Source organism: Neophocaena asiaeorientalis, unplaced genomic scaffold (assembly GCF_003031525.2).
Source record: "Neophocaena asiaeorientalis asiaeorientalis breed wild unplaced genomic scaffold, Neophocaena_asiaeorientalis_V1.1 scaffold148, whole genome shotgun sequence".
NCBI classification, from domain to species: Eukaryota; Metazoa; Chordata; class Mammalia; order Artiodactyla; family Phocoenidae; genus Neophocaena; species Neophocaena asiaeorientalis.
This window is the reverse complement of record NW_020174050.1, coordinates 2,135,095-2,160,139: the sequence shown is the minus strand read 5'-3', so window position 1 is coordinate 2,160,139 and position 25,045 is coordinate 2,135,095. Positions and strand designations below refer to the sequence as shown.

Sequence of the window (25,045 nt, the reverse complement as noted above, 5' to 3'; positions counted from 1 at the left end):
ATTCTTCTCTGTTCTCCAAGTACGTACATATAGACAGAATCTGCATTGTGGCTCCTTATTTTGTTTTTTGGGTTTTTTTTGTGGTAAATAAATTCTTATTCTGTCAGGGAATTAATGTATTTTTTTTGTTAAGGGAACAGAAGTTAGATGAGAGGAGATGTAATTTTCATTTGCATTTCCTTGAAAAGTGGAAATGATGAGGGAGTAAGGATAAATCTAGAATCATGTTTTAAAACATGCTTATTTCTGATCTGGGTTTCTCTTAATAGACTTTGTATCATTAATACTTACTATTTGTAGGGAAGCAGGCAGTCTCATTCACTGTAAATTCAACCTTAGAGGGCAATTTGGTAACATAAAGTTTTAAATACATGTACCCATCAAGGAATTTACAGTACAGTTATATTCAGGTATGTGCAGAGTATGTGTGCCCCTTTTTTGGGCATGTTCATTGCAGTATTGTGAAATGTTGAAGAAACACAAATGCCCATCAAAAGGGAACTGATTAAATAAATTATAGTACAGTTTTTTAGTGAAAATTTGAGCAACTATCACAATCAAAGAGAGAGATACATAAACTAATCTGAAACAGTTATGGAGTATTACATTTTTAAAATGGAGATGAAGAAAAGTATGTACAATATGCTTCCATTTGTATAAAAAATAATCTACACTAAGATAAGCTTTATATATGTAGGTTATTTCTGGAAGAATACACTAGTTGTGCTTTTAGGAGTTGGTGAGAGATAGGTTTACTTTTCCCTATGTTCTCTTTTATATAGCAATGTTTTCCATGTACATGTATTACTTTGCAGATAAAAACCATAGTTTTTTTTAAAAAAGAAAGTAATCTGTGGTGGTAATGAAAAGAATATTACTGTGCTACATCAGACATATATTGAGGGCTTCCCTAGTGGCGCAGTGGTTAAGAATCTGCCTGCCAATGCAGGGGACACGGGTTCGAGCCCTGGTCCGGGAAGATCCCACATGCCACGGAGCAACTAAGCCCGTGCACCGCATCTACTGAGTCTGCACTCTAGAGCCCGTGAGCCACAACTACTGAAGCCCACGTGCCTAGAGCCCGTGCCCATGCACCTCAACGAAGACCCAACGCAGCCAAAACTAAAAAAAATAAAATAAGTTAAAAACAAAGACATATATTGAGAACCCCCAGTCATATTGTGGCATGATTTGGTTTAGGAGAAATATAAGGTAAATTTATGGTGATAGAGTTATTTTAATAATGTATATAGGGTATCAGAAATTTGACCATATTTTGTTATCCTTTTAATTTAAATTCTGTTTAACTCTTTAATGTATGTATGTCACTTATGCTTGGTCCAGGCTATTTTACACTTCTGCTGAAATATAACTTACGGAGTAGAAAAGAGAAAAATAGAGATGTTATAAAGTAATGACTACATTTCACACATTTTGAGAGGTGAAGTTGGTTTAGATTTTGTTTTTCTAGTAGTTTGTTTTTATGTAGGTGGGTGAAATAATTATATTTATGCTGCAACCAATTATTTGTCCTTGTTTTGTTTGAAAATGTGGATTTTGATAAGTCTCGCCCTTCCCTAAATAGAAAAAAATATTTGATGGGAGCAGAACTTCTTTACAAGGAATATTTGATTGAAAAATAAATGTTTTATGTGGAGGAACAGACATCAACAAAATGTTAAACCATACAAAATAGGGTTGCTTGCTTGTCAACATATTTCTCTGTGTGTGTGTGTGTGTTTGGTTTCTTTGCTCCTCGTTCAAAGAAATCAGTGCTGGTCATAAATAAAATTGTAACTTTCAGAAGATTCCTTTATGCAGTCTTGGTATTTATTAAGCTTCTTCTGTCCTTTTCCCCCACTTTTTATGGGAGACTTTTCTCTTCACTTTGGACGTTTGAAACTTCTTATTGTAGTAAGTATTTTCCTTTATGATTTAAGTCACTTACATCTGTTAGTTTGTATTTGTTTGCATAACTGTAAGTAGGTTAACAATCATTTATGCTTTAATGCTTTTGCCATAGGTGAAAATTAAAGATTTTGAAATCCATTTTAGGCAAATGGGAAAACAGGTTTTTTTGCCTACAAATTGAGGTTGAACTAGAAGGAAAGTGGCTTACTATTAGGATGTAGGGTCTTATAGCAGATGTATATGAATCTCCTTTCACACACCCTTTTGCCCAAAGTATCCTATGCTGTGGCATAGGTCCTCATATTAACAAAAGAACCAGAAAATAAAATTAAGAATAAATAATTACTTTGCTGTATAACAAAGAATTACAGGGACTTCCCTAGTGGCACAGTGGTTAAGAATCCACCTGCCAGTGCAGGGGATACGGGTTCAATCCCTGGTCTGTGAAGATCCCACATGCTGTGGAGCAGCGAAGCCCGTGCGCCACAACTACTGAGCCTGTGCTCTAGAGCCCGCGAGCCACAACTACTGAGTCTGCGTGCCACAACTACTGAAGCCCGTGCGCCTAGAGCCCGTGCTCCTCCACAAGAGAAGCCACGGCAATGAGAAGCCCACCCACCACAATGAAGAGTAGCCCCCATCACTGCAACTAGAGAAAGCCCGCGCTCAACAACGAAAACCCAACGCAGCCAAAAATAAATAAATAAATTTATTTAAAAAAAAAGAATTACAGAAATTCTCAAATATAGATTCTGTTTATATTTAACATTTCTAATATCTTACTTCAGTGACCTAAAGATAATAGTCACAGAACACATGTTCTTGTCATCAGAAATAATTCCTAGTGGTAGCAATAATTTAAAAGGGATTAGGATACAAATCTGGATATCAGATGATTCCTTTATTCATGCATTTGTTATTTAATCAACAAATACTTAAGTCCTTGCTCTATGCCAGAGACTGTGCTGGCCCTGGGTATACCTTGGCAAACAGAGCATTGCCTGCTTTCATCAAGCTTGTGACCCGTAAGGGAGAGACATGATAAATGATATATAAATATCTGTAATTCTGTAAGAAAGCCATAATCACATCTTTATTACTAAAAACTTAACAGTATATGTCAGAAAACATAAGGGAAGCACCGTATAATCCTAGAACAGGAGGGAAGGAGACAGTGAATGGTTTGATTGACTTGAATCTTAGGGGGCCCGATTTCTTGTCAAAGTTGGAAAGCCTGTTCTTGGCTTATGGGAAATAAGAATGTATGAACATATGAGTTCCTTGAATTCAAATCTACCATTACTTGCTTCTGTTGGAAGAAGGTTTGAGAAACAGAAACTTCGTTGATGACTTCTCCTAATCTAAGGATGAAGCAGTTTATTTGAAGTATGGAACGGATTGAGCTGGAAAGAGGAAAATAGTAAGATCAGTTTTCTGGTTCTTCATGAGCTGTGTCTTAACAATGGACATTATTTTGTTTGAGAACCTCCAAATACCAGACACACTTATACATAAGTGAAAGCGCTGTATATGGTCTGAGGGAAAACATTTTTAATATCATTTGTTTTCCATTAATTTCACACATCCTTTGAAGTCAGACCCTTCTGGGTTTGAATCTCAACTCTGCTATATAACTATGTACTGTCTGCGACTTGATTTTCTCATCCGTAAAATGAGGGTCATATCATCTGGAGGAAGTATAGTAGATGGTTCAGAGGACAGACTCTGGAGTCAAGTACCTGGGTCCATATCTTAGCTTCTTAACTTAATTAGCTTAGTTGCGAGTAAGTTGGAGAAGTTGCTTAACTTCTGTGTACCTCAGTTTCCAGAATGGAGATAATAGTAGCTACCTTTCTTTTAGGATTATTGTGAGATTTAATGAGTTAATATATACAAGGCACTTAAAGTGGTGTATCACATACAGTAAGCACAAGGTAATTATTAATGTTATTATTTTGAATTATTATCACCTAGGGTATTGTGAGGGTTAAATAACATGTTTATTTGAAAAACAATGACTTGTATATTGCCTGACACAGTGAGGATGTCTCCTAAATATCAGAAACTGAGTAGTAGATACTTTATCTCATTTAATCTTCTTATAAACCTGTTTAGAAGAAATTTTATCTGTTTTGTTGACTGTACCCAGGACAGTTTGATATACAATAGAAAATCCATTGTTGAGCGAATGTTATCCCTTTTTACAGATAAATAAACTAAGGCCCAAGAGAATTACAAAATCTTTCTACTAAAACATGGCATCACTTTGAGGAGACATTACTGGAAAGGCCATTCATATCATCATTGAGATTTGACCATATGGTGAATGGTCTTTCCTGTCGTTTTCCTTTCCTTTAAAAAATTCACTTTCTCTAGTTAGGTTAGGAAAATTTAGACTAGAAGAACTGTTCACCTTAGAGTTATAATTAGATTGGTTAACCTAATTGAGGGATCACTTCAAGTTCAGTTTGTATGGCACTCTCACAAGTACAGGGTTATTTTGTTAATACTGCAGAGCACAAAACATTGTTCCTCTCCCATTGCATTTTGTATATTATATATTATATAAGGAAGAAATCTGACAAAGTAAAAAATTTTACTAAAGTGAGGGTCAATTACAGTGATAAATATAAAATTAGCTCTACTGTTACTTACCCGCTTTATTTGCTATTAAATGATCCAGAAACAGTGTTTCTGAATTTCATTCATCTGAAATATTTTAGTCTCTTGTAGTATTTATGATAAGGTGGGGGGGAGGCCATTTCTTTGGTTAGTAAATGAGGTTAAAGACATTCCTAGAAAATGCATATAACTGTGATGTGTTATGGCTTGCTTCAGTGATTATAAATCTGTTGAATGTTAATCTCATTTCTCTTAGATATTTCCAAACAGATTAGTTCATAGAAAACCAGTTTACCATTAAAAAACTACATTAAATTATTACTTTTGGCACCCTCAAGTCAGCACCTGTAATATATGTGTTACATAATACATATGGCTGATGTAACAAATTCCTGATTTGGTATTACCTTGCCTCCTTCTTTGCGTATTTAATACAGCCATTAATCTTACTACAAGGCTTTACTAAGGATAAATTGCTACGTAACCCACTTCAACCTCTTTTGTTCAACCAGGAAGCCAGACGTGTTTAAATAGGTTTTAAAAAAATGTTATTATTTCTTTTTTGAAATTTTAGAGTTTTAAAATTTGAAATGGTAAAATAAGAGACTTTATTTTGCCTGTTGAAATTACTTGACAGAAGTTTGCTTTGGAATAGAGCTTCTGTATCTTTAAAAAATACACAGTGAGTCACCCCCTGCTCTTTTGGTAGATGCCTGGCTAGTGAACAGCTAAGCTGCTTTAGGCATGTAATAGAACATTCCATTTCCTGTTCCCTTGCTGACACAGAGGAGTGTTCCTGCTGGCAATGATCTAATCATAGTGCAGTAAGAAACATGGCAGTTTGATAAAATATGGTGGAGACAGCGGCTGAAATGGAAGCATATGTTCTAGAAGACATTCTTGAGGTAGGGCTAGGTTTGTAAATGAAATGAAAGTTGAAATCTGAACAAAGAAATCTTATCTGCCGGAATTATTTTACAGATGAATAGATTAGAGGAGAGAGCAAAGAGAGGCAGAGCATAAAAGCAAGATACGGTCAGACCTTATTCTGTGTGAGAATGTGCCAATCTAGTTCACATGATTACTAAAACCTTATTTTGTTTAAACCTAATGTTTTGTAAATTGTAGATATAAGTTTGATAGGGGAAAAAAGAAAAAGAAAGGAAGGGCCTCGGACTTAATAAAAAGCCTTGTGCTGGTGGTGACCTTTAGATTAACTCATTAGAAGGTGGGGTCTGCAAAGCAGCTTTGAGTAGGTTTAGTATCATATGTCTTAGAATTCATTTACATATCTAAGCCCAAAACTCTGCTTGCAGTTAACTATTAAAAACAGCTGGTTATTTTAGTTTCTAGGGTAAAATTAAGCATATATATTAATCTAATTGCTTAATTTAGCTGGTACATTCTGCTTCTAGGTTTTTCATGTGACTTTATTATAAAATAAATTATTAAATTAAAAATTAAAAGACTGTAAAATTTAACTAATGCTTGAGAGCTCACAAAAATCTACATTTTGAGTCATGAGAATTTTAAATTATATTTTCTTTTTTTTCCTGTTTGTGTCAGTGTTATAGAACCTATTTGCATATAAATCAGTTCAAGAAAATACATGTCAAAGTGAAACTATAATTGGTTTTGGCCTTGGATGTAATATACCATCAAATATTTGTATTTATAGATATATAGATATTTAAATCCCATTCTCTTATTTGGGGGTTGTAGGGTTCCCCCTCATTTAAAAAAAACTGGCTAATTTTCATGATGGTGAGTGGTATTCCTAATACTTAGACTGTTAAGATAATTCGTTAAATATCTTACTATCTTCAGGAAGAGAATTTGTTAGGGGGAGAGGGCTTGGGAGAATAAGCTGCAAAGGGAAGCTAGGTGGGGTTAACAAGAGAAAAAAGCCTATGCGCATTATAAAGTGCTGCATGATCAATGAGCATTTTCTGGAGTCCCTCAGTGTATGCTTGGAGCTGACATTGCAGCAAGTCTCATGGTTGTTCTGCAGAATGAAAACTGATTCCATTGTATTATCTAGCTCCTTGCAGACACCTGCCAACATGCTCTTTACCCCTCTCCTAAGAGCTATTGTCTGAGTTGAATTCTCTGGTTAATTTCCATTCTTTTCATTTCTTTTTCTTTTTTATATTTTGATAGAATTAGTGAGTCTCCTTAGAAGTGGTATGGTGTATCTTATAAATAGTGATATATACTTTCATCAAGGCACTTCAATAATTAGCAGTGGTCACATGACTATTAGTGGTTCAGATTAAACAAGTCTAATTATAAAGTTCTAGTGGGACATATTTATTTGCTTTTTAAAAATTTTGCTTTGGATTTTAAAAGAAGCGTACCGTATAGATTTCAGTAAATTTATATGACATTTTCTTTGGTCATTTAAAATTTCAGCATATGACAGATTTTAGAAGTCTTATTTATTTTCTGGGGAAAACCCACTTGGGCATAGTTTTATGCCTTAAGTATAGGTTTTTTCTAATACTATCTTAAAAATTGGCTTTTCATTATTCCCACTAAACACTGAAGTGTTTAATGTCATGTTAAGATTTTATGTTGCCTAATTTGTTCATAGTCACTTGTTAGTTACAGAGGTTATTTTACCTCTGTAATTTTTATTGTTTGCCCTAGTTTTCAGTTTCTCTTAATTTGGTTCCTATACACCTGTCGCATTAAACCATACTAAGTGAATTTTCTCTTTATTTAATATTATTTTATTTAACTATTTGTCAGTTACTGGCAGACTAGAAGTGAAAATTTTCCAACTAGTAATAAAATATTCTTTTCCAAAATTAAAAGTGCTCATAATGACCTAATGCTAAAAATAAAAGTTTAAAAAGAATAGACTTGCTAACTCTGAAGCTAAATATACCATATTCTAAAGTACCTCATATTGCAAGTGGATAGATATATTTTATACAGTGAACTTTCTAGAAAAAATTTTTTAATGGGTTAGCTCCTTGTGTAAATATCTAATAATGAAGTTCATCTATATGTCACATTGACAGTTTTATTATTGTATCTAATATTGAGCCAAACAAACTTCTAATATGTGAAGTTTGTCACCATAATTTTCATCTTTATGACTGTTTATTGAGCATCTGGAATTTTATATAGATTTTTGATTATTTACATTAAACATTGAATTCCTGCTATTTTTTTCTTCTTTGAATGTAACTTGGTCTTTTGAATGATGCATTTTTAAAAGGTGCTTTTATTTAAGTCTTAATAAAAGGAAAACAAAATCAATATCAGTGAATTAGTGCAGATTAATTCTCATAATGCTATTGTTTACCTTTTAAGTTGTGATTGTTTATTATATATACCCCTGTGTATTTAACCTCAATTTTTAGATGATCATCAATATCTTGAGTAAAATACTGTAAGTTTCTAAAACTTATAGTAAAACTGGAAAAGCTTGATTTCAATTTATATCATTGCTTCTCAGCTCTCCAAGGTAATGGATTTAATAGAATAACTTGGTTGTTTTAATTATGCAAATAATCCAGTCAGTAATTTTCTTCTCCAAACCAAAGTAGTCAAAGTGTTTCTGTTCCTTTTGCCCACCTTAACTAATACTCAGGAAAATAGCCAAATACAGATGATGGAAGAGGGCTGGGAGCCTACGTAAATATCTCTTTTTTTGTATTGCTTATGTTATTTTTGCTGATTAGAATTTTAGAATTTTGATGTTCTTCCTCTAAGTCATATATAATAATGAATCTTAATACTCAGAAAGATCAGTAAGAAGAAAAAGTCCTCCAAACTTTTTTTGGAAGGGTATATTCCAAATTTGTGTGACCAAGTGCTGTGTATATAAACCTTAAGTTTATACATAAGCTTTTTAAATATGAAAACATAAAACATATGAAAGTTCATTTCAGAAACTTGATTACTATATATTCTGGTTTCATTGTTTCTATTTGAACCATGTTTAGTAGTTTTTCTATAAGAATTGCTTTAGAAATGAGAAATTTTCACAAATCTTTTAATTTTAATCAAATTCAAAATACTTTCTTCAGGTTATAGCATTTGATGTATTTTTCCTTTAAAAAAGTAGCAAGTTTTTGAAAATAAAAATATTTACAGGGCTTCCCTGGTGGCGCAGTGGTTGAGAGTCCGCCTGCCTATGCAGGGGATATGGGTTCGTGCCCCGGTCCGGGAGGATCCCACATGCCGTGGAGCACCTGGGCCCATGAGCCATGGCCGCTGAGCCTGCGCGTCCGGAGCACAGCACAGGCTCTGCAACGGGAGAGGCCGCAGCAGTGAGAGGCCCGTGTACCGCAAAAAAAAAAAAAAATATTTACAGTGTTAAGTATAATAACTCTCATGCCCAATCTTGTTCCTTTGTCAGCTAGAGCCAGTTTCTGGCTTCATCTGTACTTGATTTGACAGGTTGTAATGCATAATCTAAAAGCCTTAAATCTCTGTCGTTGTTCCTTAGAGATTCAGTGGTTGAGGATTTGGCTGAACTGTTTAGGGTGTAACTAAATTAAGGGGCAGATTTAAACATATTAAGTAGGTTTATTATGGAACCATTTCTTTCTCTGTATTTATCTTGACATCAGAGGGTTTTTAAGAAAATAAGCTTGAAAGAGTCACAGGGACACTATTGTTTCCTTTTGATTTGTCACCATTATGGACTAGAGGTAAATAGGGTATTTTCGTCTAAACAGGGGAAGTCCATTTGCTATTTATCATAAAAATTATTTTTAGTAATGATATAAAATCTCTGTGAAGTAGACTCTTTTGACAGTTACTTCCTATATTTCTTTTTAGTCTATAAAATAGATTGACTTATGTAATGCACATTATATATTTTATCAGTAAGTCTTCCATGGATTTCTAAAGTTCTGTATCTATATAGTTAGTATAATACTGGTGACATTTTTCACTAGGAATAGTTGGAGTTACTCTTAGGACATAAATATAATTTGATCTGGAGACAGAAAAGTTTAGCTAAATATGTAAATTATTTGAATTAATGTAAGTAACATTTTCCATTCATTAAGAGGCTTTGGAAAGATTAGACATTTGGGGCAGATTGAATCTTATAATTTCGCTCCAGTATTGAGCATCTTTAACATGCTAGGCACTTGAAATTCAATGAGCTTATTAGTCCAGCTAACTTTGCTTCATAAAAGTAAAAATTCGGAAGATAGAATGTCTGTCATTGGTATTTAAACATTCTTGGATTCAGGATGTGTATAGATTTGTATTCGAATACTAGTATTTTATTTCATTTGTTCATCTGAATAGTTTGAAACCCATGTTTTTAGCATTCTGAATTTTTTAGTATGCAAATATCTTTCTTTAAGCACCTTTACGTTATCTTTTTTGTGCTTATCTAATTGTTATGCATATTTATGAATGTCAGGCTGTCTAGAAAGTCCCCTAGGTCCCATTTTCATCTTTTTATCTGTAAAGATTTTTCTATTACCAATTCAATCAGTATGTTGCTATACATAATGTGTATGTTATATGTGTATGTTCATGCAACACACTCACATATATGCTTACATATACTCTGTATACACACATCCATGTTCATGCTACATTATGCTTTATGAATACTCTTATGTATATATGTGTATTTTCATGCAACACACTCAGATACATGCTTACATATACTCTGCATACACACATTCATGTCCCTGCTATATTATGCTTTATGAATACTCTTATTTGAAAGTCGAGTCTATATTGAACAGAGAGGCAGAAGTTGCAACATTGCTTTCACACACCAACTTTGGGAGAATGCATATAGGAGTAGTAGAAGATGACTAAGAGATACACTTATGTTAGTTAATAATCCCTCTAAAGAAGACTGATATTTTAGTGGAGTATAAAGGCTTCAAACAGCTTGCAAAAAGATAGTATAACTAGAGGTATGTGAATTAATCTGTTATTACTCTCACATGAGAGTAAAGGCAGGGTCATCCAAATGCCACTGGTCCCACATTAATCCAACATAGTCCAGTGGTTAATGTGGAGGATGCTGTGCAGCATGCACTAGGAAAAGTCTACATCATGTATTACCTGCATATACATGTAGCAACATTGGCACTTTTCCTGGTTCTGAATTGTTAGGGGCCCTGTTCTGACCCTTGACTGAAGAACTCAGTCTGATGTGAAATGACTTGATCACTACAAACTTGCTGAGTATCAAAGTCCTGCTTAATCATTGGTTCGGTTTTAATATATAGCTTCCAGATTTGCCAAGATAAACGTCTTTCAGGAGGTGTTTGTAAATGTATGTGAGATAACTTTTGGTTTAATGAGTGGTTAGATTAATATTGGCCATTAATATTGGTCTTGGATGGAATCACGCTTTTAACTAACTGGCTATATGTCAATAGATAGGTATATGTTGTACATAGGATGCCCACATAATTTTATGGTGGCAATAGAAATTGACCACATTAGTTACAATTTGTTGAAAATTTAAGTTATTATACAGAGGGATTGTGTCATTACATGTTAACATAATTTTATATTAAAAAAACTGTTATCCAAAAGAAAAACAACTGAGAAGAATGGCCTTATTTTACATTTTTACAAATATCTTTTAAGTCTGGCTTAATAGAAGATAACTGGACTCATATATCTGCTTTTATATTCAGTCTGTTGCAATACATTATTTTGGAGGAAGTCTAAGAAGAAAATGTCACGTTTATATGAGGGTTAAAAAAGGGGAAGAATATTTTAATAACCCTTTTGATAATTGTGGATATTCTTCTTTGATACCACTCCTAAAACTACTCAAATGGGGGTTTCCTGGAGGTCAGTTGCAGTGTGTAATCTGAAACATTATCAATGAATTTTCTGAACTCTGTTCAATTAAAACCCACTGTTTTTTTGTGTGTTTTGAATAGATCTCTTGGTGCATGATTTTGTAGCACCATACATTGGCAATTGGAAAATACTGATTTACTGACTTCCAAATATTGCTGCATTTTATTCTGCAGTAATAACATTTGCTAATATCACCACTGTTGTCCTTAGAAAAGTAAAAAAGTGGGAAGCTGTCACATTCGATGACAGATATGTTTTCCAAAATTGTAATGTATACTTGAAAGCTTGATTTTATCACTGATGACAAAGAAAGTGAGTTGTTTTCCTTGAAATGATATTGGTGTTCGTGAAAAAAACTATTGGTTTAGCTCACATTTATATGTGTTTTCTTGAGACAACTACAGTACCTTGGTATGCAGCAGAAATGTTTCCCATTTTGTTACACAGAATATTAAAAAGTAATATACTCAAGGTTGAAAATTTAAAAATTAGTACTTTTTACTGCTTCATAATGGAAACTCACCTTTTTTTTTCCTTTCATTTAATTATTGACAGAAGAATATGATGATTCATGATATGGCCATGATTTGTGTAAAGGAAACAGCAGTTTTACCCACCATTACTTTTGTATCATCAGTACAAGTGTCAACACAGTGAAACAGGCAAATAACATTTTAGTACTGTATTATAAAAATAGTTTTAACTTCAGAGACCCTCTGAAAGAGTCTTGAGGATCCCCATGGATCCTGTGGACCATACCTGAATAACCGCTGGTTTAGAATATTGCCCAACTTTACAGTCAGTAATGGCATAAAACTAAGATTTAGATTTAAGTCTATTTGATTAAAATGTTTTCTTTTACCATTTTATCAAATTTCTTAATTTATCACATAGTCCCAACTTCTCTAATCACTTTGTCACTCTTTCTAGGTTTCTTTTTCCTTCAACTACAATGTAGCAGATTTAAGACATGGGAAACATTTTGTGGAAAAAAATTTAAATACTGCTTTACAATTACAAGCCCTAGATTAGTCATTCAGAATTTATGAAAAAGGATTTTGAGGATTCCCAAGTGAAATAGTGAGTGAAAGAAGCTAGACATAAGTAGAAAGTGGTTTTGCTTGAGGAATAACATTCTGTAAGTAACACTTTTGATTTTGGTAAGGATAATTAAAAACTTGAATGGGTTATAAATTTCATCAAATGTCGTATGTTACAGTTCTAAATGATTAGGAAAGGACTTTATAAATTATAACTATTTGAATATTCCTATCTTAGCTAGTAGAAAAAGTATATGAAGTATTTGTCAAATTTGAATATTTTTCTTTTTGAAAGTTTTAGGCTTCTTTCTATATTCTGTCACAGGGGCCAGCTGGTTTTCATGCAGTCACAGAAGTTCTTTCTTTGAGACTAGTTGTATTTTATATTGTCTATGAAAATGAAAAATGAGATTAAGATAATATATATCTTGGTTATCCAAAGACTAAGCTGTTTCAAATTCCTTTGCATAGTAGCAAATTAAGTCATTTAAAATCTACTTCATACTTTCCTCTTGTATTTATATGTACTGTGTTTTTGCCACAATTTAATTTTGAAATTGGCACTGAAATCATGTGGTCCCATAGGAAAAGATGGTCAGTTACATCTGCACATCTCTGTCTTTACACTTCTTAAGTGCTGCAACTCTTCTCCCAAACTCCAAATTCCAAGGGACTGTTGAGAGGAGGAGCAATGTTGAGCCAGTGTTAAACTGCTTGTTGGTGTTTTCTGCTCTCTGAATTCCTTCTTTAGTCTCAGACCTTTTATCATTTAGCCGCTTTCTCTGAGTTTTGATACCTGCTGCCCACTTTATTTTGATTTCTTATTCCTGCTACAAATGGTCTAGATTCTGCTCTTCTACTTGATGTTTGAATATTGTGACCAGCCTAACTCCTTGATCACAGACCTTCTCATTTGTTGACCTTCTCCTTTGTCTAACTAGTGTTTATCCTTAACTGGCTTTAACCTTGAATTTGTCCTGTTGCCATTTCCCTAGTCTTTGTCACATGTTCTACATTTGTAATTTATGCACTGTCATCATAAAAAGATCAACATGTATTTGTATGAACCGTTTAAGCAAGTTTGAGAAATACAGTTTCTGAATTCTTATGTTCCATAGGAAATACTGGTTAAGATTTTCCAAAAACTTGGGCTGTGTTTAAGTGTTCACAGACATTGGAAAGTTTTCCTTTTTATTATTTTGTCACATTTGTACAATATTTGTTATCTTCCCAAAATACCTTTCTCAGTTTCTTTTTCCTGATTTTCTTGGTTTTATCTATGAAATAAAGTAAATGGTGATAATAGTAGATGGAAAATTGCTTTCTTCTATGAAACTTTATTTATTTAAAAAACCAAAATATTAAGATTAAGCCCTATAAATGTCATTTGAAAAAAATCTTGTCAGGTGGATCATCATTCTGTAAATATTTTATGAATTACAAAGAATATATCTTTTATAAAGTGTGATAGGTAAGTGAGAATGCTGAATTATATTGACACTGATTTTTAAGTATTTCTAGAGTATATTTAATAGGCTGCCTTTTTCATTGTCTTGAGCTTATAGTGTTATTATATGATTTTCTGTGAATAGTTTTATTCTTGGTGTCTTCCGTGAATTAGCATTGTATCTTGAACAGAGTAAACGCTTGTTTCTTTCTTTTTTTTTTTTTTTAAAGAAGATGTTGGGGGTAGGAGTTTATTAATTAATTTATTTATTTTTGCTGTGTTGGGTCTTCGTTTCTGTGCCAGGGCTTTCTCTAGTTGTGGCAAGCGGGGGCCACTCTTCATCTGGGTGCGCGGGCCTCTCACTATCGCGGCCTCTCTTGTTGCGGAGCACAGGCGCCAGACGCGCAGGCTCAGTAGTTGTGGCTCACGGGCCCAGTTGCTCCGCGGCATGTGGGATCCTCCCAGACCAGGGCTCGAACCCGTGTCCCCTGCATTAGCAGGCAGATTCTCAACCACTGTACCGCCAGGGAAGCCCTGTCATTTTAATTTGAGTTATACAATGGAGGAATTACCCTCGTATCTTTTTCTCTTGGGAAGTTCTTTGAACTCTTAGCTTTGGTTAGGTATATACATGGAATGAGGAAGAAGAACTAAAAGTTAATCACATTACTCAAATCAACCCAGGTGATCAGTAGGTTGGAGTTCTAAGACTTAGAGTCTTCGTATATTACTTGAAATGATTTTTTTTATTCTCGCGCTTCTTAATTTCTAAAGTTAGATTGTACCATATAGTTTCTCTAACATCCCTTCTAGATATAAAAGTCTTAACTAGAACTTTTAAGGCAGTGGCTTCAGTAAAGTCTAAACAAAAAGTTTGAGATGATGGTGTGTATCTCTCATGTAACTATCTTTTATTTGACATTCTTATACCCACCCAACTTTATCTTTACCATACTTAATATGAATTGTTTGCCTTTACATTGTATTCTAATATTCTGTAGTACTTACATTGTTTACCTGCTACCCTCTTCAACATCTATTCATTATTCAAAGTCCTACTCCTTCCCTAGGGTTTTCTCTCTCTAGCTTTCCTTTCAAGTTGATTGTCTACTACCCTTTTCTGCTCTTAAAAAGTAATGCGAAACTTTGTACATTTAAAATATTTTAATGTCTCTGTAATGTCCTTGGTAAATGTTAAATTCTTTAATATGGATACCTTGGCTCTTTTTAAATTAAAATAATTACTTCTGTATTTATGTAAAAGATATTTCATCCCACAAAAGAATTTGAAGTAGCTTATAAAAGTATGTATTATAAAAAATAAAAATACAAAAGGCAGAAATAGTAAATGAAGACCAGAGGTAAAAGTAGTACACAGAAAAGCATATACAATATATAATTACTAGACTTAGATTGAATTTACTAGCAACCAGAGCCAAATTAGAAACTTGATGAGTTTTGAGGTTTATGTTATTCATAAACTGTACAACCATACTACATGATCTGGATAACCGATATATTTCATGCAATTTAGGTCTCAAAAATTTTTTTTCTTTGGGCCCCTGTATTGGAGGAACTGCTTGTTGTAATAAATAACTTCATCATTCCAAAAGTAAACAAGCTTTATATTGTTTCTACAGAATGTAAGCGAAGGGTTTTCTGTTAGAATTCAGTTAGGTTAAAAAAAAATAGTACTGTAGCCTGAGTACTCAGTTTTCTGGTGGTCTGGTTTGTTTCAAGGATAAAATTTAGAACATCCGGAGCAGAGGTTGCAAACTCATGTTTTCTTGGCTATATCAGATTTAGAAATGTATTTTGTATAGCTCACATAATGTTGGCCCACATGATGGCCATTTATTTACATTTTCTTTAATTCTCTCATAACTTTTGTGCAGTTTTCACTGTTCAGGCCTTGCAGATGTTCTGTTAAATTTGTCCCTGTAGGGGAGGAAAAACTTCTCTACCCTCTTAGATTCAGTGACTGAGACCTGCAAATTAAACTGATAGCAGATTAGCAGGAGAGAAGATTTATTACATATGCACATGGGGGGGCCTCATAGAAAAGAAGTGAAAACCCAAAGAAGCAGTTAGGCTTGGGAGCTTATATGCCATTTTAACAAAGGGTGATAAATTGTGTCCTGACTAGCCAAAGGAAAAAGAATTTGGGCTTCTAGGGTGGTAAATTGTAGGAAGGTAACTATATGGGAAAACTAATTGGTAGATAAGGATTATTTATTGAAGTTTCTTATGCAGACTTAAGTTGGAGCCATCACCAGTGAAGAGTCATCTCCAGTGATTGAGTCTTTCTCCTCTTCCTGGTTTGGGAGAGGGCAGGAGGGTATGCTTCGCAAAGGGGACATTTGTGTTCTTTTAGGCAGAAAAGGGTAGGGCATAGAGTTCCTTCTGCATCTGCCTCTCAGTTGCCTTCAGTCAAAATAATCCTTATGCTAAAGTGGTATATTTTGGGGTGGCATATTCTAATGTCCTTTATTCCCTAAGTGTTTTATGTTTTGTTAAATTACTGTGAATGATAATTCTTTATATTTTATTTGGCAGTTGCTTATATATAGAAATGCAATGGACATTTGTATATTGACCTTGTATCCTACTGGCTTGCTAAATTCACTAGTTCTACCAGGATTGTTTGATGGTAGGATTTTCTACATACATGGTCACCACTGCAAATTAAGTCAGTTTTTTCTCCCCTATTTTTATGCCTTTAATTTTTTATTTCTTCCTTTATTGCCCTAGGTAGGACCTCCAATAAAATGCTGAATAGAATTGGTGATCTGTGGACAACACTGCCTTGTTCCTGATGTTAGGGGGGAAAGTTTAGTTTTTCCTAATTAAGTATGATGTTATCTATACTCATTTTTTGATTCTCTTATCTGGTTGAGATGTTCCCTTCTATCCCTAGTTTGCTGGGAATTTTTATTATCAAAAATAATATATATATATTTTTTTAGTTGAAGCATTTCAGTTTATTTCACTGAATAAGGTATTTTACATTTATTGATAACTCTCTACTTTGTTCCAAGTTACTTATGTGGCTTACAAAAATACATATGAAATAAAAGAATCAATGGAGACAAAAAAAGAACATGTTAAAATGTAACTATAATACAGTTGACCCTTGAACAACACAGGCTTGAACTGGGCAGGTCCACTTATACATAGATTTTTTTTCAATAAATCCATACTAAAGTATTGATACTACATGATCTGCAGGCAGTTGAACAGTTGGTTCTCAGATGCAGAACTATGGATACAGAGGGCCTACTGTAAGGCTTCTGACTTTCAGCTTCATGGGAGTCAGCGCCGCTAACCGCCCCCCACCCCCGCCCCACCGTGTTGTTGTTCAAGGGTCAACTGTACTCAAAACATGTACTGTGAGCACCTCTAAGGTGGGTTAGTGAGAGCTGAACTTGGCGCCTAGGTTCAAAAGATATTGAATTGTCGGGTGTTCTATCTGTTTCTATTAAGATGATCCTATGATTGTCCTCTTTTATTCTGTTATTGTGTGAATTATATTAATTGACTCTTGGATTTTAAGCCAACTTTGTATTCTTGGGGTAAACTTTATTTGGTCATGATGTATGACCCCTTTTGGATATGGCTGGCTTTGGTTCACTAGTATGTTATTAAAGATTATTGTTCTTCACGAGGCATAGTGGTCTTTAGTTTTCTTAAAAAACCTTTGACCATTTTTGTATTAGATAAATGTTAGCCTCATAAAGTGATTGGAAGTATATCTTTCTCTTCTATTTTCTGAAGGCTTGTTTGAATTGACCAGTGAAGCCATCTATACCTAGTGTTTTATTTGTGGGAAAATTTTTAATGAAAAGTTCAGTTTCTTTGATAGAAATATAGCTGTTTAGCTTTTCATTGTCAGTTTTGATAGTTCTAAGTATTGTAAGGAGTTTGTCTATTTCAATCTAAGTTGTTGAATTAATTGACATAGAGTTGTTCATAACAGTCTTGTACTCTTTAAATGACGGTAAGATCTGTAATAATCTTCCCTCTTTCAATCCTGATATTGATAATTTGCATTTTTAATGTTTCTTCTTTTCTACTGTGAGTATCAAAAGCTATAAATTTCCTTTTCATACACTGGTTATACCACACATTTTTATGTGTTGTGTTTTCATTATTACTTAGTTCTAAATGTTTTATAATTTTCCTTGTGATTTCCTCTTTGACTCATTCTTTTCTCATCTGGGGTTTCATGGGAGAATTACACTTTAATGCTTAAGACATCTCTTTTCTCCTGTGCCTGTATAATGATACTGTTTATATAACATACTTGGGAGAATTGAGAAAATAGTCATTCAAGTCATTTTTGGTCATCTGTGGTTCAGATGTGGAACTATTCTTGAGAACGGTTGTGTGGATTATGTAAAAGTGTTTTATTTCTAAAATGTTGGGGTGTTGTAGGTTTCCAGTTATGTGTGGTCAGAGAATATACTGTACTCTGATTTCAGTTCTTTTAAATGTATTGAAACTTGTTTTATGGTCCAAAATATGGTTCATTTTGGTAAATATTCCATGCATACCTAAAAAGAATATATTCTCTGCAGTTGTTGGGGTGAGTGTACCATAAATGTCAATTAGATTATGTTAATTAATAATGTTCAAGTCTTTTATATCCTGACTGATTTTCTGTCTACTTGTCTACCAACTACTAAGACATGAGTTTTGAAATTTTCAACTATAATTATGGAGAGTCTCGTGTTTTCTTTCTGATCTGTCAGTTTTTGCTCCATTAAATTTGGAGGTCGGTTATGAGGTACATAAACATTTAGGATTATTATGTCTTCTTGCTAAATTGATCCTTTTATGTAATTAAATGTTCCTCTTTATCTTTGTTAGTATCCCTTGTTTTGTCTAGATTCTACTTTGTTGGTATATCTTTCTCCATTCTTTTAACCTCTCTCTGTCTTTATATTTAAAGTGTGTTTCTTATAGACAGCATATAGTTATCTCTTGCCTTTTTATCCAGACTGTCAATTTCGCCTTTTAGTCAGTGTATTTGCTCCATTTTCACTAAATGTAATTATCAATATTTTATGTTTGAGTCTACCATCTTGCTAATTGTTTTCTACTTGTCCCATTTGTTATTGCCCCTTTTTCCATTGTTAATGTATTTTATTAGATTGAGTATTTTTAGTATTCCACTTTATTACCTCTGTTGCCTTAATACCTCTTTTTATTATTTTTAGGTGGTTGTTTTAGGGTTTGCAGTATACGTATTTTAACCCATAGCTGCCTTCACATAATAATATACCACTTTAACACATAATGTTAGGAACATTATACCAGTTTATTTTATTTCTCTCCTGTGTCTCTTGTGGAATTATTGCCATATATTTTATTTCTACATATGTTGTGAATCTCCAGAATAGATTATTATTATTTAAAGATTTTTTTTAATGAGGAAAAGATGCTCATTTTTGTATCACTCTGGTGTTCTTCATTACTTTGCACAAATTCAGTTTTATTGGGTATCTACTTGAATAATTTACATCCACTTGAATAATTTTCCTTAATGTTTCTTATGGTGCAGGTCTGCTGGCAACAAACTTTCTAAGGTTTTGTCTGTAAATATCTATTTACCCTTAGGTTTGAAGGATATTTTCACTTCATGTAGCGTTGTAGGTGTTGTAAGATTTTTTCCTTTATTATTGATTTTCAGTGGGTTTATTGTTACATGCCTTGGTGCAGTTTGCTTTGTGTTTATCCTGCTTGAAATTTGTTGAGTTTATCCTGCTTGAAATTTGTTGAGCTTATTGAATTTGTGAGTTTATATTTTTCTCATTTCAAGAATTTCTCAGCAATATTTCTTTAAGTATTTTTTTTTTTTCTGTCCTCTTCCTCTCTCTTCCTCGGAATTACACACTGTTACATCCTGCTAAAGGTAGCATCGCCTCTGTACATTTTTTCAGTCTTTTTCTCTTTGAGCTTTAGTTTGGATAGTTTCTATTGCTCTGTGTCAGGTTCATTGGTCCTTTATTCTGCAGTGTGATTCAGTTAATTTTCAGTAACAAATACTGTGTTTTTCAGCTATGGAAATTCTGTGTGATCTTTCAATTTTATATTTTTTATTTCTGTCCTCAATATGTTCACATTTTTCTTTGTGTCTTTGAGCATATTTTAAAGAGCTTAAGAGTCTTGTTCGCTAATTCTATGCCTGTCATTTTAAGGTCTGTTTCTGTTTATCTGTTTTTTTTCCCCCAGTTATAGGACATACTTTCTTGCTTCTTTGCAAGTCTAGTAATTTTTATTTGGTGTTGGACAGTGTGATATAACATTGTCAAATGTCTAAATATTATTGTCCTTTAAAAAGTATTGAATTTAATTTTGGCTAGCAGGTTACTTGCAAATAAGCTTCATTCTTTTGAGGCTTGTTTTGAAGCATTCTTATCTAGTATTCTATGCTCTAAAGTTAGAGAAGCCCTACTCATTCGTATGTGTGACCTTTCTGGATTCTCTACCGAGTACCCCAAGTGTTCAGTGAAATCCCTCTCCTCTGTCTGGTTGAATCTTTTGTATCCCAGCTCTGTGGGAGCCCCTGTGGTTGTTAGATTATAGTTCTGTAGTGGTTCTGTTCCCGGTTCTTCTCTCCAGTTTTCTGCCTTACAAATTTTAGCTTTCTCAGCTTCTCTAACCTCTGGTCTTTGTCTCCTAAACTAAATAGGACTTAAGTTCTCTGCTTTGTTTTCCTCAAATACTGCTGGATATAGCGGAAAGATGGAGAAGTAGTGTTCACTTCTTTCTTTTCAGTTATCATACCCCTCTTTGCCTGTTGTCCATTGTCTTAAAAGAGATGGGAAGCTTAGTCAAGTGCCAGTTATTTTGTTGTAACTGTAAACCATATAGTCACTATATTTAAACTTCTGGGTTGTGGAGAGAATTATACTAAAATAGACTAAGTTATGGCAAATTTGCAATGAAATATCTTTCATGGCTAATAGAGTGCCACATCTTATAGTCTTTCTAGCCCTCATCTGTTTAGTTGTAAAGTCATTTCATATTTTATACATGCAATATTTACTCAGTGTCGAGCAGTTCCATTGCAGATACTTGTGAAACAATTGACTGCCAGCGTTAACTGTTGATAGAGTACTGTGTTTATATACCAGCATCTAATATGCTTATGTTTCATAGTACATTTTAAGGAGGCCTAAACATACTTAGTGAAAAATTCTAAAAATTGCTCTCAGCTGCATTTTGAAGCAATTTAAAATAAACTGTTTCAGGTTATTACTAATGGCAAACACTCTATTGTCAGGTCTTTAGGAATGAGGTGGAAAACTTTATTAATTATAAAATCATATAGAAAACTTGGAAATTGTAAAATGGTTCAAAGAAAGTTAAAATGAACAATGTTATATTTTGGTATGTTTCCTTTCAGTCCATTCTTTATGCAAATACAGATATATGCACCATTTTAACAAATTGGGACCATGTTATTTAAAAATATTATATGTCTTGATTATTTTTTTCCCCTCACACCTTATTTATATTTTGCTGTGTCCTTAAATATTTGCTGAAAGTATCAAATAAATATGTCAAATTGACTTTTATTTCTTCTTTTGCTATTATAAATAATACTGCAATGAGTATTTTCCTGTGTTTTCCTTTAGATTTCAGAAAACTTATTGTACATTTCTAGATCAAGGGGTATGGATTCTGAACCTTTTGTTAATTACATTAATACGTATTTAGTGTAAAGATTTTGAAGCATAAAGGAAAAACATAAATATTTGAATATTTGTATCTGTCTTTTTGCTCACATCTGGTTTATTTTTACTAGACTTTAGAATTTTATGTCCTTTTAATATATATACCTTGAGCTTTATTCTATTTTATTACTTTTTCTTGAAAATAATTCTTTTGGTGATTGCATAATATTCTAGCCTGAGAATATAACTTACTGTGCATTTATATTGTTGGATATCTGGGTTAGTTTTAGTTTTTCTACTGGAAATACATTTTTTAAATGTCCTTTGGCCATTTTGCTAAGGAAATGTGGCTTTATTTTTTGAGAGAATCTGTATGTATTGATGTGAATCTTTGTCAAATGTGATGAATTTTTTCTGAGTTATTTACATTATTTTGGTATGGTTTTTCTTTTTTTGGCGATATGTGGGCCTCTCACTGTTGTGGCCTCTCCCATTGTGGAGCACAGGCTCTGGATGCGCAGGCTCAGCGGCTATGGTCCACAGGCCTAGCTGCTCCACAGCACGTGGGATCTTCCCAGACCGGGGCACGAACGCGTGTCCCCTGCATCGGCAGGCGGACTCTCAACCACTGCACCACCAGGGAAGCCTTCTTTTTATTTTTTTGCAAAACTTTTATATAAGTGTATCTTTTTCTTTGAATAATTTCTCTTATTTTATATTTAAAAACATCTTTCCTCTTCTGGAGATCAGATAATATTCGTCTATATGGTTTTTAATCCAGTCTTAGTAGAATTTATTTTATATTGTGATACATGATGTGATGAGATAAGAATCTTAACTTTTTACCCTAGCACCATTTAAACAGATGAGTAGTGAGGTCATTTTATATTCCAAGATACCTGTTCTTTACAGAATCAATTTCTTTTTTACTAGGATTGACTAAATCCTATGAGTAATCCTTGAGTAAAATCAGCTTGACATTCAACAAACCTGTAGTTAAACTTGAACACTAGTTCCCCAAAGGTATACATTTGGCATTACAGTTGTATTCCTGATACAGTCCAACCTCTGATGGAAAGGAGAGAGTGATCATGGTGTTGGTTGAGGTGGGGGCATCTGAAAGGTAGAGGTGAATGCCTGATTACAAGACTACTGTGATCCAGTTTTATTCATCAGTGCCTAGCATAGTGCTGAGTACATTAGAGGTATTTTGATGTGTTTGTTTAATAACTGAGCTTCACCCTTAACACACCTCCCAGGGCACCAACCCTGCTTTCCTGAGAGTGCAACAGGGAAGAGCAAAATCTGACTCTGTGTTAGATCTGTTTCTTTTACTTTAACCCTTGCTTTTCATTGCTTTCGTTATTATAATCATACATAATGGCCTGCCTCAGAGAACCCTGCCCCTCTGCCTGAATGTTAAAGTGCCTTTGTTCAGCTCACAGGGAGACAGTCTGACCCTGCCCACCTGTGAATGGAGAGAAAGCATGAGAAAGAAAGGTTCTGATGTCTTTTATGTGATTTATAACATGTTTGGCTGTTTTTGAATGTAAACAAAAGCTAATGGCAGTTAGAACAACTAAATGCCTTTCAATTAAGGGAAGTTATTTTTGTCTTCATATAGTAAACTACTTTCATGATGGAGTTATTAATCTTTATCTTTTAAGCAGTGGTTTAACCTTGGTCTTGCATTTGTATTACCTAGAGAGCTTTTCAAAATTTTTATGCCCAAGCCAATACCCCCGAATGATTAAATCAGAATATCTGAGGATGTGGCCCAGACATTAGTACTTTATCTGTTAATTCTAGTGTACAGCTAAAGTTGAGAACCACTGCTCTAAGAGTGTGGATAAAGAAAATATGAAGTGATATGCCCCCAAACTTTCCAAATGTCTTAGTCAATTCAGGCTGCTATAAGAAAGTACCATAGACTGAGTGGTTTGTAAACAGCAGAAATTTACATCTCATAGTTCTGGAGGCTGGAAGTCTGAGATCTCAGGGTACCAGTGTGGTGTCAGGTTCTAGTGAGGACCCTCTTCCAGGTTGCAGACAGCCGATTTCTTGTACTCATGTGGTGGAGAGCAAAAAGAGGAAGCAAGTTCTCTTATGACTCTTACAAGGGCACTAATCCCATTCATGAGGGCTATATTCTCATGACATATAATCCTGATTACTTCCCAAAGGCCTCACCTCTTAATACCATTACATTGTGAGGTAGATTTCAACATATGATTTTGTAGGGGCACAAGCATTTTAGTCCATAGCATCGAGGAAGTAAAGTTGCTTCTTTATTAAATGCTGAATGGAAGCAGACCTTTAAATTGGCTGGCACTTTCTAAAAAAATTCAGGTGGGGAGATTCTGTAGTCTATTATGATAGACTTTTTCAATATTTAAATAATCTGGACAAATATGTTCCTCCTGTCTTTATTTTATTTTATAATATAAGCCTATCTTGTCTGTAATCAATGCAGACAAGAGACAAAAGCTCTTCTGTGTTCTTTTTTAGGATTCTGAAATTCATGATGGGTTAAAAATATAAGTAAATCTTTGTTAGCACAAGAACATTTTTAGTGTTTAATGTTTTTCTAGCTTCAAAAAAGGATATATACTAACTGTATGAGTTTTCATTACAATAATACTCCTCTAGGTGAAAAAGATAGACTTCATGGATATACTCTGTTGTCAGAAATTTTTTTAAGGCAATGAAAAAATATGAAAAGCATAGAGACATATTTCAGGGTCTCAAAATAAAGGACTTGTCAAAGTTAAATATATTTAATGATATAATAGTCATTCAACAAATATTTATTGACTGCCTCCTAGGTGTACTGCTCTTGGCTATAGCAGTGAAAAAGACAGATGAAGGTCCTACTTTCTTGGGACTTATATATATAAAGACTGGCAGTATATAATTTAACTAGAAAATAAATAATACAATTTAATATTATCATTAATACTATTAAAAAATGAAGTCAAGGTGATGGGCGTAGACCATGACAGAGAGGAGGAGGGTTCATAGGGTCCAAAAGTACTGCTCTAAGGAATGACAAATTTAAATAGAAACCTGAATGTTCAGAAGAAACTAGGCATTTGAAAATCTCAGTGAATTCCAGGCAGAGGGAACTGTAATTGTAAATTTCTGGGGTATGCCTCTACAGTTAATGGGGTTTTTTTTTTGTTTTGTTTGTTTGTTTGTTTGTTTTGCTGTACGCGGGCCTCTCACTGTTGTGGCCTCTCCCGTTGCGGAGCACAGGCTCCGGACGCGAAGGCTCAGCGGCCATGGCTCACGGGCCTAGCCGCTCCGCGGCATCTTCCCGGACACAAACCCGTGTCCCCTGCATCGGCAGGCGGACTCTCAACCACTGCGCCACCAGGGAAGCCCTACAGTTAATGTTTTGAAGGGGATTAGAAGAGGTAAAATTAATGAGGATATTTATATAAGGTAATGGAAAATTGAGAAAGTGTTTTCTTCAGGTAAATAGATGACTTCTTGCTGAAAAGTGCCTGGGAGCCTATTTCTTTGTCCTG

The 25,045-nt window shown here is 34.0% G+C and overlaps 1 protein-coding gene across 8 annotated transcripts in view; it reads left to right on the top strand.

The window, feature by feature from the left end:
• The window catches only part of ANKRD17 (ankyrin repeat domain 17), a 160,973-nt gene that overhangs the window by 26,197 nt on the left and 109,731 nt on the right, over nucleotides 1-25,045 (top strand). The window contains exon 1 of one of the 8 annotated variants that reach the window (XM_024754068.1): nucleotides 5,289-5,438. The exons of the other annotated variants lie outside the window; for them this stretch is intronic. Coding sequence (XP_024609836.1) covers nucleotides 5,385-5,438 — 54 coding nt within the window. The 5' untranslated portion in view covers nucleotides 5,289-5,384. Of the gene's footprint in view, nucleotides 1-5,288; nucleotides 5,439-25,045 lie in introns of those variants that run through there. 8 annotated transcript variants of the gene reach the window in all.